This window comes from Venturia canescens, chromosome 2 (genome assembly GCF_019457755.1).
Source record: "Venturia canescens isolate UGA chromosome 2, ASM1945775v1, whole genome shotgun sequence".
Classification (NCBI taxonomy): domain Eukaryota; kingdom Metazoa; phylum Arthropoda; class Insecta; order Hymenoptera; family Ichneumonidae; genus Venturia; species Venturia canescens.
The window spans coordinates 20,742,221-20,760,319 of NC_057422.1; the positions used below are offsets into that span (position 1 = coordinate 20,742,221).

At 40.5% G+C, this 18,099-nt stretch overlaps 1 protein-coding gene across 32 annotated transcripts in view; it reads right to left on the reverse strand.

The window, feature by feature from the left end:
- The window catches only part of shot (dystonin-like protein short stop), a 213,237-nt gene that overhangs the window by 95,564 nt on the left and 99,574 nt on the right, over positions 1-18,099 (reverse strand). For 23 of the 32 annotated variants that reach the window (XM_043411237.1, XM_043411251.1, XM_043411217.1 and 20 more), the window contains 4 exons: positions 6,947-6,964; positions 5,622-5,681; positions 4,043-4,132; positions 1,930-2,100 (listed from right to left, as the gene is read on the reverse strand). In XM_043411237.1, the coding sequence (XP_043267172.1) occupies positions 1,930-2,100; positions 4,043-4,132; positions 5,622-5,681; positions 6,947-6,964 (339 nt within the window). The remainder of the gene's footprint in view (positions 1-1,929; positions 2,101-4,042; positions 4,133-5,621; positions 5,682-6,946; positions 6,965-18,099) is intronic. The other 9 variants (XM_043411243.1, XM_043411241.1, XM_043411252.1 and 6 more) reach the window with 1 other exon arrangement.

Here is an 18,099-nt window from a genome sequence, read left to right on the forward strand (position 1 = left end):
TTTTTTAAAAGGGCTCTATTTGTACATTTTTGATCCAGTAACCTTGAGACTTTTCAAAACTGATGGTAAGTATGTCTTCTAAAACATATCCAAAATCCAAATTTTTTCAAAATTTTTTCAAGAAATTTCAAAAATCCACGTAAATTCTGAAAGAATTGATGAGCATTCGGAAAAATACACACATTTGATTCATAAAAAAAACAATAGGTCACCGCAAAATTATTGAATAATTAATTGTTCAAACAATTTGTTATTAACTTTTGGGCAATATTATTATTGATAATTGTTGTTCATAGCTTTCCAAATGTTGTTGAATTTTTTCAGATTTTTATTGCATCACGAAGTACGGAAATTCCAATCAGATATAATTTTTGCTCGAGCTATCCATCCAGTTATACCTTAATTAAAGTACCTGCGACGCTGTGCGCATCCGACGTTACAAAAATTCGTATTTCCCAAAAAAAATAACTAAAATCTCACAATGAATTCGTAAACTAAAAAGTATTTTGAGATAATATTATAAAGGGAATAATTTTCCTTCAAAGTGAAATGAGCCTCGGTCTGAGAGGGTTAACGTTCTTTTTTTCGAAAACTGGCTATCGTATCCCAAGATTTTGTCGTCCAGTACTGCTGCACTGGCTTTGCAATAACGAAGAAAAAAGGGGAGGAGATTGCGAGCGACGAGAAAACATGGTTCGTCCATTCGAGCTGAAAGGCCTCATGCACGTAGTATGCGAAGAAAAAAAAGATCGAGCGAGATTTATGTGGCAGCCACCCACCTCCTTCTCGGGAGTCGGGTGATTTTTTTTCCGCAGCCTTTTTATCCATCAAATTTCCGATTCTTTCGGCGGGTAAAGGATTGGAGGGAGAAATAAAAAGGGCGAGAAAGTTCTTTTCAGTGTAGAAGATTGGAGGTGAGGGAAGAGCGAATGCAAGCGATAACGCAACGCGCGTACGCGTCGCGTGAGAGGCTCTCTCAAAGAATTCGATGCGAGAAGAGCGTTTCAAGTTCCGCGTGTACCCAATTTGTATTCCCGAGAGGATATTTTTTCCTTTTTTTTCCACGATGCCAGTTGGACTCGTGCCAATTCCGTACGTGAATTTTTGCCCCGCATCTTTATTCTTTCTCTCGCTTTCTTTTATTTTCAGACGATTGGTCTAGAAAAGCTTTCCTCATTAGATCGCCCTCGACTGCAGCTCTTACGAATTTCCTTCCTCTATGCGCCGTGCTTGCGAGCTCAGAAAACGATGCCAAATCTTTTTTCATTATCTCAGCACACCCAAGGGACGAGGCAATGACGGATTCGTGATTATTCAGCAATGCGACGAGAGAGCACTTATTCTGCCTTCTTTTATTACAACCTTTTTTATACAGAAATGGATATGCTCTCGCGCGTGTACCCGAAACTAAAATATCACTAAAACAATCGCCCCCGTGCCCTACATAATAATAGAAGCGGTTCAATCGATTCGCACCTGCCAAAATGTCGATGCCAGCATATTCAACTGTTTTACCTCGCGCGATTCCATCTCCGTACGTTTCATCGATTTAAATGAATTCTAACTCAAATTTGGCCTGCATATAATCGAAGAAAAAAAATTTAATCGCGATTCAAAGCAAGCCCAAAAAATGGAGTTTCTTTAATCTGGCATTTCGGTAATCTCGGGGAAAAAATTTCATTTATAATTAAAAATTTTGGGGATGAAACTTTCCTTGGTTTAAATTTCCTTGCGGTCCCGTAATTGATGCTGAATCAAATGTGATATTTAATTATTATTGCATTACGTACACGAGTTTCGGGATGAGTTCGTTGCTACTGTTTGATCGAAAGCCGAACGAAATTACGCACACCGCGAATAGCCAATGAGCGATAGAATAAAATAACGATTGGCGGAATCTGCGAGTATGTAAAATCGGTAGTGACTTACCTGGAAGTGGAGAATGATGGTCCATATGAGGCCGAGTGTGAGCTTCGGATTACCGTCGACGATATCCTCGGCCCGTATGTTGACGAGCTTGATTTTCTTGTAGCGAAGAAAGTCCAGTGCCATCTGGACATTTTGCAGCATGTGAAAACGCATTCGACCTCTTTCCCGCGGCTGTAAGACAAGGACGAACGAGAAGCGATTGAAAACGATGCCCACGAAATGTGCGGTACGCAGTTACTTCGGTGTTGGTCGAATGGAATTTCAATTTTAATCATTGATCGTAGCAATAAAAATTCAATATTTCAGCTATACCATTTTTGGAAAAATGAATTGAAACATTTCGCGAAATCTCCGTTATTTTCAATTCATTACGTGTGTCGTTCGATCATTATTTTTCCTTTGATATTGTCCGACGGATTATTCCAACCGAGCGAATCAACATCTCCGTAAAATCAATTAAAGACATCGTACGTTGTTAACAGCAAAAGAAAAAAATGTTTAATTGCGATTAATCGATCGCGTGAGCCAATGCAAAAGTCGGCGCGGAGTTGACTTATTCTAACCTCCGTTGAATGGCCGAAGAATGAATATTGCGTCGATGACCCGAGCCAACGAACGGATGACGCTGAAGTTTCCAACGTTGGAGTCCAACGAAATGATGGAAAAAACTCTCCAATAATTCCAGTAATTCTCCTACTTTGTTCCCTGCCAAATTTCCGATTCGTAGTTTTTCAAGCTGCACCAACGATTCGTGAAATAAAAAATTGGTGAATTACAAACGTTTTTTTTTCGTTCATTTCGTTGGACTCCAACGTTGGAAACTTCAGCGTCGTACGAACGGTGCTGATAGACGTGTAACATTGCCAAGAAGATTCGCAAGTGGAACATTGCGTGGCGCTTACGGGCAAATTCAGAGGATAGATAGACATCTGTTGTATCAGATTGAAGACGAACTGACGCGTGTACGAATATATACAAGATCGTTTAGAGGTGTATCGATTTAAAGCTCGAAACGTTGTTTTATCGCTCGGAGCGAGTCAGTAACACGGTTATTCAGATCGCAATGATTGCACGTCAAAACTTGGCTAATTGTGTGCGGATATAAAGTTCAAACTATTGCGGAGCGATGTAATTTGAGAAGAGCAAGTCGAGATTTCTGGGGAGATACAAACTGATCGGTGTTCCGCGATCAATTGGATTTCTCGATCGGAGTTTGGCTCGAGGTCGAGCCCGATTCCGTCAATGCGTTTTTCCGTCAATTCCGCACCTTCGAGCGGGATCTGTTATGGAGTGACGTTTAAATTTTCACCGAAACGGCAAGCATTCCGTTTCAGTTGGCGAGCTTCGTTTTATTCGGAATAAATGGAATGAAAGATTAAACGAAATTATAATTCGTTGAAAAATATTCAAATGAAAGAACCGTGTCGAAAATCCTCGTGATCGATCGCACCCGCGAGATTGCACGTAACAGAGAACGCAGGAGTGAGATTTAAACGGGTGGCAAGCCGGAGGAGAGAAGGACTGGCAAACGATCGCGAAAATCATCAGTCAAAGTCCAGGTCAAAGAGAGCCGATTCGCGAACGTTGCTCGATCGCGAAAATAAAATTAATAAATAATGAAGTAGATAAAGAAGCGTTAATCTTGCATCCCGACGTGAAGAGAAGGACAGTTGAATGCGCATAACTTTGTGGCTATATTTGAAGGCTTGGTAGCGAAATAAAATCGTTATTATTAGTTCATCCGTGCTTTCGTGGACAAAAGTCGAGGCTCGAGAAAATCAAGTTGGCATTTCGTGATTCTCCCTCGTTTATAGGTCATAATATCTCCGCATTATTCGCACACAGTTCGGTTTAATCGTCTCGTCGCACGGAGCGAACTTTTTTATTTACCGAGTAATTTTTTCACGATCCTAAATCTTTGATTTTCCAAATAGAAGCTAGCGACGCTTTCTAATCGGACGATAAAAATTTCACTTTTTCACAGGAGCTACGACGATTCACGAATGGAATGGTGAAAATAAAAAAAATTCTGTTACTAAAAAAGGAATCGAAGGAGAATGCAATTTTGGTTGTATGTCCCTTCTGAGTTGGTGATTTGAAAAGTTCTACTTACAAGATGCTCGCCTGAGAGCACTTCCAGCAAGGAAATGAGATTGTGCCCGTCCCGCAGGTCCTCGAACAAGTCGCCGACATGTCTGCTTGCCTGTAACCGAAAGAGAATCGAATTAAATTCGTTTTCGAGGATCGATCTAAATTCCATCGAGCGCACATTGATAAGTGAAGCTTCAACTATTTCTACGAAGGACAAACATACAAGTGCCAAATAATAATTACACGCACGAATAAACGAGAACGAACATTCTAGAGAAAAAACACGGCGTTCATCACTTCAGGAACAGCTGACCAGCTGGAGGAATGGCCTGAAGTGTTCTCTCACGAAACACTTGTGACAGTAACCGCTTGAATGATGAAAAGTAAAAAAAAAAAAAAAATCAAAAAAGCACAGTTAAGATGGGAAAAAAACGTTAGCGCCCATAACGTGGCGCCGCATGAGCAGATCAGATGAAAAAAAAAAACGCTTATTCGTTGCGCAGTAAAAATTCAACCAAGCAAAATTCCATCAAACCTAATACGCTGAAAATTTTATTTTAATTCTACGGCAAAAATGTCCTGCGCACAGCAATTTAGCGTCACGCACAGAGGAAAAAGTTGTCGAATTTAAAAATGTTGGCAAACAAAATGAGATTCGTTAACTTGACAAAAATTTCCTAGATGGTTTCTTAGATTTTTTTTTTTAATCAACGTATTTCGTGTCACGACTCAAAAGTTTACGACGAGCCTTATTTCAGACTAAAAATTGGACCTACCAAAATTTAACTCTCAAAGAAATTCGAAAAATATTCAAAGCAAATTCGTGGCGCGTTGTTGATACTACAAAAAACAATAAAAAAGCAAGCATTGAAAACTGCGACAATAAATAAAAGTGATATCAACAATTTACATTACATTCGAAAACGAAGATCGCACTTACGTATTTGAGAGAAAATTTCATAGAAAAAGAGTTTTGTACTTCTGTACAATGATTGATGAAGATAAAAAAAATGAAGTGCGATTTTTTTCCAATTTTCAATCGTGCACACGTGTAAAATAATACGGAATGAGCAATTCGATAAATGCACATCGTTATTCTCGTGTGCGTCATTCACGACGACACAGACCGCGGTCGTCCCAGTAACGAAAGCGAGCGACCGCTCTATCCGCAGAAAGGATACGCAAGTGCGATGATAAAAAAACAAAGGAATGGAGTAAAACGGTGTGTGTGTGTGCGTTCCCATTCAATAAAGTCGAACAGCGTAAAAATTTGACAAAGTTTTGATTAAAATTATATTAATCGTATCAAGTTTATTCAGCAGATGAAAGAGAAAGTTCTTGGTGAGTGAAAACCAGAAATGACAAAATTGATATGAAAATGATAAAAAATTCTCAATTCGTTAACTCGGTCCATCGTTTTTCACGGTCGATAAAACGGTGAAAAAAAAAAATTCTTTGAAAAATCTATTTGTTCTGAAGCTAAATACAATGACTATTCATGCTATAAAAATGTGCACGCGCAGTGTAGCAATTACAGCAGCCTCGCAAATCAAAGTAACGAAACTGCACAATACTCTTGTAGTCGCCGAGTCAGAACTTACGGTGGGAGAACAGCACGGCTGATTGTTGACTACCACGCACACGTGGATACACGTGTAGGTCTGTAAAAAGGAACGGAAAACAACCGAACATTCGATTAGGGAAGTGAAGAGTATCATTATTCCATTGTACAACAACTTCAAATGATTGATCAACAATCGTGTTAATAAATGACTATTTTGATTGCAGAATTTCGTAATAAATATACATGGTCAGCCTAAATTAAAGCCGAAATGAAATCTCAAGTGACAGAAACGAGGTTATTTCTACGAACTTTGAATTCTTGACGACGATGAATTTCGTTATTCCCGAAAATCGTTGATGTTAATTGAAACAATTAAAATTAGCTCAGATTCAGCCCAATGTTTTTTTTTCTTCTCTAATTATTAAATAAATTTTTTATATTTTTTTTTTTTATTTTTCAAGTTCAAGTTGAAATGTTTAAAATTTTCTAAAATTAAAAAATTTTAATTTAAAAAAATTAAAAAAAGATGTCAGCTCACTACATTGCTTCTATTGAGCTACATTTTTCTAAAGAGCAAAGAAATCCTATGAATTTTTAAAAACGAAGTTATAACTTCGAATAGCTTATCAGATGATAAAAATAGAATCGCATGTGATTAGGTGAAAAATTAAAAATATAAACTGCTAATGGATCCAATTGGAGCTCGTGATTCGCGATCGGGATGGAACGAATAACGACATCGATTGCATTGGAGAGAGTAAGCAAGTAATCACCGCTAATAGACTGACGAGTAGATAGCATTAGACAAGATGCAGGGACACCCCATTTAACGCCACACATGTGCGGGAGGATACACGACGTTCGCTAATTATCGAAGAGGGACACGTGGAAGCCCCTCAAAGCGAGGCGTTTACCGAGCACATTTCGTCATTGCAGCTCACAGTTATAGCGAAGAACATAAAGATAACGGAGCCGATTCTGCGAGCCTCGTAATGGAGACGACGTCGCCATCCTTGCGCATCTTACCGATGTAGTTTGAACCACGAACTATGTATAATTTGTTCAGTCTCCCCTGAGCGTTTAAATTCAATGACCGAGGGGTGCTGAGAGGACAAACACGTTTAAAGGACGTTCAACGTGTACCAAGTGGTGTCAAAGGTCGTTGTCAGCTCACGGCGAGAAAATGATTTCATAGTAACGTTAAATATATTATTCAAGTTCACATTCTGCATATATTCGCGCTACATAATAAGCTCGTTTGAAAGTCTGCAATCAAGTAAGTTAAAGTTTATATCTATAAACTGAGATAAACGCTAAATAAATAAATCTTCGTTTCCATCGTTTAGTTGCCAATTTTCATACCTTGACGTATTTCCAGTGCTGCACCGTTAGCGTGAAAAGTACAAACAACGCAATTTTCATTAGAGGGAACAAGAGACTTGTTGGGTTGGGGCACACAAATATACCATCGTTATTACACAGATCTTACATTACTAAATTAAATAACGTGTATCAACATACATTTTTGCGATGAGATTGTGGCATTAACGCACGCACCTTAGAGAAAAAACGCTACGCTTCTTAACCACGTGCGTGACCGTTGATAGTTGATAATGTTCACAGTGTACAGGGAGCTCCAGAAGTGATTACAGCGCTTTTTCTACCATCGATGATCAAGAGCAATCCAAATAATTGCTCCTGTCACTATGATTATTATTTCTGCTCCATACCTTTTTATTCTCATTGCTCTCATTTCTCTCAGCGTCAGATACGTTCGTAACGACGAAAAGTTTGCAACAGTCAACCGAATGACCACAAATTTCGAAAGCATTATTTACGAGAATGAGATAAAAGGGAAGGTGAAATGAGTCGATAACCATGAATTGTATTGTGATGAGAGAAGATAATTTGTTTTCATTCATTTTTCAAGACCCTCTTCCAACTATTGGGAACTCGCAAGTGTCACCCTGACCTCTGGTGGCCAAATATTCAACTGCTCAAAACCAGTCGCTCCCTGGGCTTTTCTATAACTATGTATATCAGAAATGAACGCTCATTATCAGTCTCCCAACACAGCATTGGCAAAGCCTTCCAAATTCGATGATTCCGAAGCTAAAACTTGCACATGTGAATCAGCCGATAAAAAATATTTCACGGACTACTGAATTGTGTGACTTTCCGTTGCAAAACACGTACTTTCGATTCGAGGATTGCGGTGAGTCTCCGGTATACATACTGTAATATATAAAATCTTTACGGTAAAAGTGAGTAACGTGTTTCTTTATGGACAGCAAAAGTTCTCTCGTCTCGTCATCGTCCACGCGACTTGTCGGACGTTTAAAGAGACGTCGCGGTGGGGGCTTCGTTGAAAGTGAAAATTCCGGATTGTCTGCTGTGCACAAACGACGAGAGACATTTACCGTGCCGCCTCCGGTGACCGCACGAAATATACCTATCGTAGACTTTTATTTTCCATTTATTTCACGTGCTTCGAGTCAAAAAATCCATACGATGGACTTGAATTTCGCAACAAACCGGCCGAAAGCAAAGTTTCGTTGTAAAATTGATCGTAAAACAGGCGTATAATCGCGTTTTATCGCCGCTCACCGGGATCCAATTGGCAATAGATCATTGACGGGATACAACAATGAGGACGTCAATAAATATATACAGATATATATTTTCGAATGAAGGGACAGAAAAATTCTGCGTCAATTCTTTGACAAGTGGGACGTTCACCGTACCTCGTGCTCTCGTGCATTCCACACGTGCCATAGAAAGTCATCACGATTTTCTACACCGCAAAGAGATATCTCGAGTGACGAGGGATCTCCTTTTCAACGTTAATGCAACAAAATTTTCAGTTGCGTATACTTTACGACAGAGCCCACTGAACAAGCACGAGGATTTTTGTTTCTCTCTTTTTTTCCATGTTCATTTTAGACTGGAAAGCTTGCAAAGGCTGCTGAGAGATCCAAAAACGAATTCCAATCGAGATTGATCCTCGAGATGACGCTGAAGTTTCCAGCGTTGGAGTCCAACGAAATGATCGAAAAAAACTCTCCAATAATTCCAGTAATTCTCCTATTTTGTTCCCTGCCAAATTTCCGATTCGTAGTTTTTCAAGCTGCACCAACGATTCGTGAAATAAAAAATTGGTGAATTACAAACGTTTTTTTCGTTCATTTCGTTGGACTCCAACGTTGGAAACTTCAGCGTCGTTCCTCGAGCTTAACATTTTTCTTTATTTCCGTAGTGATTGGGAATGACATTCTTGGATGTACTTGAAGTTGTTTTTCTTCGATTTGTTATCCTGCTCCAAATCAAGTGGATGACGATCGTAAGCATGTCTGTATTTTATAGATACATTCTAAAATATGCGGTGGACGACCATTGGGTGAAATGTCACTTTTGACAGATGTATTCGCCTGAATAAATAAAATCGATGGAATTAATGTGTTGTGATAGGTAAAAATGAGAGGTTGGCTCGTGTCATCATTCTCGCACACAAACACATTCGCCCAATAATAAGAGCATATCGAACGTAACCATTCGACAACGGTACGAGTGAAATATGACGAGAGCTCATGTCGAGTATCATTTATAACTTTACGTAATAGTACTTGCAGGTTGAATTTATTAATACAATTAATAAATAATCACTATATTAATAATACATTGTAATACAATCACTATATTTTCTGGATGAATTCTTCCTTGGTGAAACGAGCTATTCAAGAGCAGCAACAAGATCAGCTGACAACCTTGAGCCTTTCAAAAAAAAAGTCATCAGGATAAAACTCATTTCTGATTCATTGTCACAACAGTCTCCATTGTTGCGACTACCGAAATCACTATTCTCGAACATTCATCAACGAAGACTGTCTCACACAACTTGAAAAATATTTCCTACCCCCATGAAAATTGTATGTGTTTGAAAATTTTTCTCAAACTCTAAATCTTATACGCATAAACATTTTTCGGTACAAAATTCAAAGATCATTCCTGCTCAATGAAATGAGTCTACGATAGTGAAAAAATCGTTGAATTTAAGTTTTGAACTATAAAAACTTGAAGAGAATAAAAATTTAGAATTGTTGCACGATTCTGAGAGTAGACTTGTAGTTTGAATTTGCAACAATTTCGCCTATTCACAGTCACGAACGGAAAGATGAAAAAAAAAAAAACAGTGGCACCCACTTGTCAGGGTTTGCGAAACATCGAATCGGTCCATTAGAAAGGAAAAGAGGAGAAGGGGTTGAGAGCAGGGAGAAAGGAAGGGTAACTACGACTTGTGAGAGCCAGTGTATCTCGGTGGGCGAAGTGGAAGGTGTCCGAATAAGGTCAGAGCTCGGAAGGCGAGATGTGCACGTGGGCGCAACGGGAATCGACCCGGTGGGCCGACGAAACCCGCGTAACAACCATGCAGACGACGACCAACTACTTACTGTGTTCGCGTCAACAGCAGTTCGCGCTCATATCGCGATAACGCGCAGTCTGTACACGCAATCCTCTCTCGTCACAGTGATTGGCCACGCGGAGAAAAGTTTATACGAAATTTCATCCCTTCACAGGGGTGAGTTTTGCAACTTCCTCATGTTTTCCTGGCTGAGCAGCTTCCAAAGACGTTGAATAAACTGATGCTATCTCCGTGAATGACTCTGATCCGCACCGAATGGAAACGTTGATAAAATATTTGTTACTTTACGAGGCAATTAACTTGACAGATGAAAGATTCCCCCCCCCCCCCCCCATATGAGAGCGAAAATCATTCGCGATCAATCGAAGAAGATTGAGCGGGGAATGAATAAAGAAGAAAAACATCTCAACATATGACGCTGAAGTTTCCAACGTTGGAGTCCAACGAAATGATCGAAAAAAACTCTCCAATAATTCCAGTGATTCTCCTATTTTGTTCCCTGCCAAATTTCCGATTCGTAGTTTTTCAAACTGCACCAACGATTCGTGAAATATTTTCGTTCATTTCGTTGGACTCCAACGTTGGAAACTTCAGCGTCGTCTCAACATTCATGAAAAATTACCGTGCCGATGATGACAGGATGGCCAAAAATTGTACTCGATACCTCTATAGATTAACAACCCTGAGGTATGAGCCGACATGAGTTCAGGCAGACCCGTGGATACCGTGAACACGCACGGTGCTTGGACACGGGTCTCGATTCTGAAATTGAGACACCTTATGAAACGAGGGAGAAGCCGGCTCGACCGGATCGCCTCTGATGTATTTCTCCCTGCAGTGTTTTCGTCTCGGTACTCCCCACACAAGATACCAGTTTTATTATCATTATCAACTTCATAATTGTCACGATTTTAAACTTTGTGAAGTTCTGAAAGATTTTATAAGGCCTGAGAATAATTTTATTAGGAGTTTAAAAGTTTTTACAATATGCCGATTTTTACGATCGCTTTATTCCGAAATTTGTGGATATAACTTGAATCGATTTGGCAACAATTTTTCCAATGCAATCGAACACTTTTCTACGCGCCTTTACATCATTTTTAGGAAATATTTAATCGTCTGTACTCCGCGACTCGTAAAATTGAAGTGTGGAGACAACATCGATGGGAAGGTCAACAACAGAACTTTGAGGGTTTATTATTTTACATGATCCAGCTGTAAATATTTTGTGGGATACGATTCCGAGTATCGAAGCATAAATATTAGGTTTTCTCCAGCCCACAGGAGCTTGCTCATATCGCCAGAGTTTTTAATCTTTATGATATTCCACCATGTCGCGAACCGCGCATGACATCGGACTTTTTAAGGGAGTTGTAAAATGATGTGATAGAACTTACGATATTCAGTTTCCGAAAATCTTTGAGAAACCAGCAGCTATGAATGCGTAAGCGTAAGTAATAAAAATTCAGTCGGAGCGTTGCAGAAGCGTCCAAATGACTCGGCGGTCGGCGGCCACAACTTCCTTGCGTCATTTCGTTATTTCTTCAAACGGTAGAATTTTTATCTCCATCATTTTTATAACGAGAAAAGCTTATAAATGTTCGCCAACGTTCATTGAAATGGAAATGGTGAAAAAATCGTAACCGCGTACGAGCAAATTTCTCCCGCATGAATTTCTTGAGAGTCAAACTCGTGAGATAATAAACACAGCGAAATTCGCGTCCACGTACAAACATCGCGGTTGAAAAGCCCAAAACTGTGCTGGCAACGCTCTCATTTTGTTTTCGTATCCTGATTCGAAGGATGACCTCAGAAGCGGCAGGCTAATCGTCGTCATGTGCGGTTTCACACAGAAATTACTCCGATGATTATTTCCGTAAGTATGCAGAACTCCGGGTATTTGCGTACGTGACGTGAAGGAAATGTTTTTTTTTTCGCAATTTCCTACCGCCATAAGTTCATTCATCATTAACATCGCGGGGTGGAATCGAACAATGAGAGAATCAGAGATAAAGCTGTGCCTGTTCTTGGCATTCCTCGAACGGAGTTTTCGTTGATTGAATCTCGACGCAACAATAGCCTATTGAAAATCGATTCGCGTTTCGATCCTTTCCGTTTTTTATCGCGTCTTTCAATCAACGCGAGAATCGATAGAATAAAATTAACGCTTAAAAAGTGATCGTTTTCCTCGCGATTCGAATAGCGTCACGAATGCGATTTTTCAATTAATCTGTGCAGTATATCCCGAAGCTCCGAATCACGAGACACTTTGTAGATGCAGACTCAAAGCACCGACAATAACCGTGTGAGTTATGGCATTGGGCGCGTGTGCAGTTTCCCACTTTATTCGTACGTGGGAAAAGTTGTCGGAACTCGAGAACACTATCGCTTCGAGCCGCATATACACGGAGTCGATTGGAGCGCATACCTGAAGAAAGATACCGCTTATCCGCTTGGCGATATCTTATTGAACGATACTCCAATTGAAATGCCATATCACCGAGTCACAAATGGATAAATTCAGCTGAAATTCTCGTGTCGTATATGAAAATATAGATGTTTGCATTCGGAGGCACTCGTGCACCGATGCATAAATATCTCAATCGTGATCGAAACAAAAAACTGCTCTGAAGTGCATTTATCCTTGTAGAAAACGTAAGTAGAAAAGCCCATCGTGATCATTTTTTAATGAACGATTATCAATTGCGACGATCGATTCAGAATAGACGAAAAGCCATGGTTTTGGAACTGTTCAAAAGTCACAAAATCCATCATCAATTGAAAGATCCAAAATTATATGATGAAGAAGTAGAATCCGTGAGTAGAAATTTTCATAACTGAAACGGTAACGCGTTACATATTTGTTTTGCGAGGAAGACCGGGGCGAGACCGACACACGTAAAATATGTGGCAGGATAAGCTCGTGAGCACAATGAAACGTTGTAACGGATTATCGCAGATTCTCTCCATCCCCCTCTCTCTCACGTTGCTTCGTTTCTAGGATGCACAGAACGTTTCCTATATACGAGCTGAATGCAAGAGGACAGGGGAGGGGGCGGATCAAGGGGCGAAGTGAGGGATGAGAAAAGGTACGAAACCGGCTAAAGTTCCCATGGCCTTGTTCGCGAGCGAGCTCCTAGAGATTCAGGATCCGTTTTCGCAAATTAATGAGCGCCGCGCTAGGAATAAGTCTTGCTCAACGAGGAGACACAGCTCGTATCCTTGCATCAATGGATAAAACACAGCACCCAAAGAATACGAGCACACGAGCACTAACGCGAAATCTCCTACTTGCACACGAATAGACTCTGCTCGAAGAAAAAAGAGGAACACAAAAACAAACGAGCGCGCGGATACAAAGATGCGGCACGGTGGCTTGTTTGCTCCCTCCTCAAGTTTCTTCCTCAATCCTTAGCCATTTTCAAGCGAGAGACAGAGCGGGCGAGGAAGCGAGAGAGAGAGAGAGGGAGGAAGATCCTCGTCGTAGCGCGACCGGACCTTAAACTCGGAATATCGTGTAGTAGCTTATACCCGGTACGAGGAATCGACCTTATCTTCGATCTATCGAAGATGCATAACCCCGTATCACAAGATATTACCGGGTGATTCCATCTCACCGACGTATTACGTGTTCGTAAATCTCGCATCTTTGGGAAATGCATCTGTTCGGCAAAAGTAAGAGCAGCATACTTTACAATCTTGTTGGCAAGTTCTTGCGGTTGGAAGAAAAAATCGATACGCGATGGTTATCCAAGCACTTTTGCATATATAATTATATGGCTACAGGGGGCCGCTATGCAACTTCAAAATGGACTAAAATTTTTCCTCCACCATTGCGGTTTCCAGGTTCAAAGATCCGATGCTGAATCTTCGACAAAAGCATTGACGATCACATGAAAATGAATGAACAAAAATTTTTTCCAAGGCTCAACCTATCGGATAATTGAACTCCAGAGTTCTCAAATCGAAGTAGGAACATACGCGAGTCTTCGGATCGATGGCTCCTGCTCTGCGGGTTGTTTCGTATGCGGCAGTGCTCCAAATCGAAACGATGACTCACGCCATCTTTAAACGGGGTTTTCCTCTCCTCTACGGTATTATACATGGAAGCGAGAGGGCAGAGTCGCTTACTTTTGTAAATGGAGAAGCGTTCGCCAAGTCAAACCATCGTCGTCATAAATTGAGATTGTCTCGATTCCGTTCGGGGAATTGTCAATGAGAAAGAGAAGTGAAAGAGCGGGGGAGCGAGAGAAGATAATAGAGAGAATAAAAGGAGCGTATTAACGGGGATACGGAGTCCTGGCGCTGATGTCGTTTTATATCAAGGCTTCCGGCAGCTGAGTGTCGACTCTATATAGTATCTTTATATTCTTCTATTCGTCTGGAGAAAGGGCAGGCTCTGTACGAACCAGATAGAGCAGCTTCTAGGCGAGCGATGAGCAGCGTACCAATTTAAAATTATTTCAAATAGTCCCATAAAGTGCTCAATGAGTTCTATAATTTATGAGTTTTTTTTATAGTTCATTGTCAAAGAAAACCAGTGGACCAATCATCTTCGATCATTTGACGACTCGACACGGAATCCCAAAAGGTTTCATTCGACATTTTATATTCGTTCAATAAATTCAAGCGCTCGTTTATTCAACGCAAAGGAATTGAGGGCCAATTAAACTTTGATGTATTTTCGTGACGCTAAATGACGTCACGGAAAGTGACGTCATTTAGCGTTGACGACGCTTATTCATCAGGATGTGTGAGAGCGTTTCAACAGAACGAGCGATGTAGGAAACAGGAAAACAAAAGTATAGTATCTATCTTTTAACCAGGAAACGTTGGATACATTTGCGAACCATACGCACCGCAGAATTCCGCAATTTCTCAGCTGTCTTCATCCGCAACGTGTTTTCGATAAAGGAATATCGTTGCAGCTGCACACTATATTCGATTCAATACTCGTGCATTGGAGAGAAAGAGAGAGAGAGAGAGAGAGAGAGAGGGAATAAGAGGAACAATCTGTGATAGCAAATATCATCGGAATGAAAGAATCTCTTTGCTGGATTCGAAAATAAAGAAAAATCCACAGAGTCCGTGTACACGTCGAGACAAAGTGACGAGAGAAGACAAAACAGAGAAAGAGTGCGGATCTCAGATGAAAGCACCCGAAAGAAGAAACGAAGAAAAAGAGCAATGGGGGGGGGGGGGGGAGCGAGAGAGAGAGAGAGAGAGAGATGCGAGAAGGGCATGGTAAGAGAAAAAGAAATGTTCCAAGAAGAAGTCTGCGATATCAGGAACATAAGCAAACAGAAAATTCTGCGCTTCTTGTCGTTCTCAGTTGAAAAAGATGAGAAAGAGACTCTCTTTCTCTCGTTTTTTTTTTTTTTTTCTTATGGCAACACCAGCCGCACGCGGCTTGCACGTATCTTCCAAAGAAAATAATACAAAATGAAGTATAAAGGAGTAACGTTGATGCAAAGAGTCGCGCACCATCTCAAAAGTCAGGGGCGTTGGAATGATGGACGAGCCTTGCCTCCTCCTTCGCAGACGTTTTTTGCCAGAATCAAGCCACACAAGATGCTTTCGGTACGCGATATCCATCGTCTTCAACACCAAAATGAACCCTTACAATTTCCTAACTGGGCATTAATCGGAACGGAATGAAAAGCTTTCGTCGCGGTGTCGCGACGAATCCGTCAAACTTTTAGATCGAATGAATATTCAGTTTCTTCAAAACCCTCATCTAACAGCTCGATTTTTATTAAACCTCGATAACTGACCTACGAAAAAGACGGGCATAAAGAGGAGAAAACAGAACGTTACAAAGCTCGTTTTGCCACGAACAATGTGTTTACAGAGTTTTTTCCGGCTCTTTTCTCTTTACCCTCGTTAAGGCCTCTCCCGTTTATTTGCATCAAACTCAGACATGCGTCGTCCACAAAGATCGTTTATTATGTATATGCTGTAAAAAACTGGCAACATCGGGTTTCGCAACAGCGGTACAACGCACCGAGGCAACATCCGCTGAACAGAAGCGGTCGAAAGGGAAGAAAAACGTTGGAGACGAAATAACAAACAAATTCGAAAGAATACGGAAAACAAATAGAAAGGGTAAGTCAGATTCGACGGAAAGATGCGACCAGTAAATAAGACCCGCGGTGCAACACAGTCCTAAAACATATACAGACGATCGCCAACAGTTCGCGGCTCCGAAAAAAAATGTCTCGTCGAAAAAAGTCTGTCGAAGAATTCGAGGTCAATTCCACCAAATTGTTTCGTAATGAAACTACGCACTTGAATAAAAAAAAACAAAAAAAAAACAAAACAAAACTTGATTCTTCTATAAAAACGTCAGTACGAATGGAGGAGACGGATCCGTCTCGCTTCACTTTATACCTATAAAAAGGGAAAGAGACTTGATATATGTTTAAGGGTCATTTTGCATGGATCAGCACTGACGACGAAAAAAAAAAATAATTTATTTATCTTTTCGAAATTTCATTTATATTAAAAATAGTTGTTTTTCATCATGCAAACGGGGAAAGGTCTTCAAGGAAAATCATTGCTTCGAGTTTTTTAAACCGTCCGAAGATACTCTGTGCGAAGCGAGTTCGAGCGTTGCTCGGAGTAAAAGTGAAGGATGTGAAGAACCTTCGGAAATTAAATCAAAGGAGTGAAAAGGTATAAAAAGGATCGCGTAACGGCGAGAAGAGAGGATGTCGACCCACGCGATCTTTGAATCGGCGAGTTTCATGATGTTCACAGCCGAAGAAAGGAAATAAATAAAATGAGACAGGCCTACTTGGACGAAAGGGAAGGACGATAGAAAAAAAACGTACAAAAGAAATAGATTTAAAATAAAGAAGGGAACACACCATGATTGCAATGGAAACGCTCACTTGACGAGTTCTATGAATGAAAGTTTTGGAACGGCCTCTCGACGGCCTCGCTGTCAAACAGGCTGGAATAATACGATATCGCGTGTTACGAGGACGCCCACGCATGTTCCTATCCTCGACCGTAAAGCCTCGCGCGACCCACGAGAGAACACAATTGGGTGGATACTGAGATAAATTTTCGGCACCTCGCCGCAACTTTGACCCAAGCCAGAGTAGGCAGGCGCGTTAAGGTGCCTGCTCGCTTCAATAATCAATTCACAATTGACAAATAACTGGAATACAAAACTGAAATCTCCATGAAAATGTGGCACTCGGAATGGATCAACTCTACACGTTCGTATTCATTACTTGAAGAAAGATTTAATTTTATGTACTTTTTCTATGGCAAAATTAAGCGGGAAATAATCAAAGGTGCATTGTTAACGAACAAAACGCGGACGGAATAACTGAATTTCAAGAGCGGCAACGAGTTCGTCTCTTCCAACAGCCTTGATTGATCGTTCGATCGTAAAATAATAATGACTCTGTCGGACAAATGTCACAATCTTCTCGAAGTCATTACAAAAGCGATTTACGAACGGATAATAATCATCGATTTCCTTGTAGGAGTAAAATCAGATGATGAATCTGTGTCGGGTTTGGATCGGGCCAAGTTATCGTTGCGTAATCGTGTTTTCTCGTAGTAGGAAATGACGATTTTATCGATGGAACAAAGCGCCAGGAAGCTTCGAGTGTAACCTCCCCGCAGGATGCTGACTAATTTATAATCTTCGAAGTTGAATCATCTTGCGACTAATTTCTTGGAACGAAAACCTGCTGCACGAGCTAAAATAGTAATCCGAATTGGAACCAACTCTTCGAGAAAGATACTCGCGTGACGTGACTCGTGTCTAATCGTTATTTCTGCTCGCAACATCGACTGGCCTGAAGAAGATTTACTTTTTACTTTCCGACTCGTAAATACGCTCGTAAAGGAAGTTTACGGACGCGGATAAGGCTTGTAACGTAATAGTAATTCGATGCTGAACGCTTTTTCGTCATACATCATCGACATTACGCGCCACGATAATGTCGCAACGTAAAAAAAAATAGAAAAAGAAACGCACAGAAAGACGAAAAAATTACGAGCTAATTGTACAATTATCCGGTTAGAAAAATTAGCAACTTTTATAAACCCCACGAAATAAAACATGAATAAACAG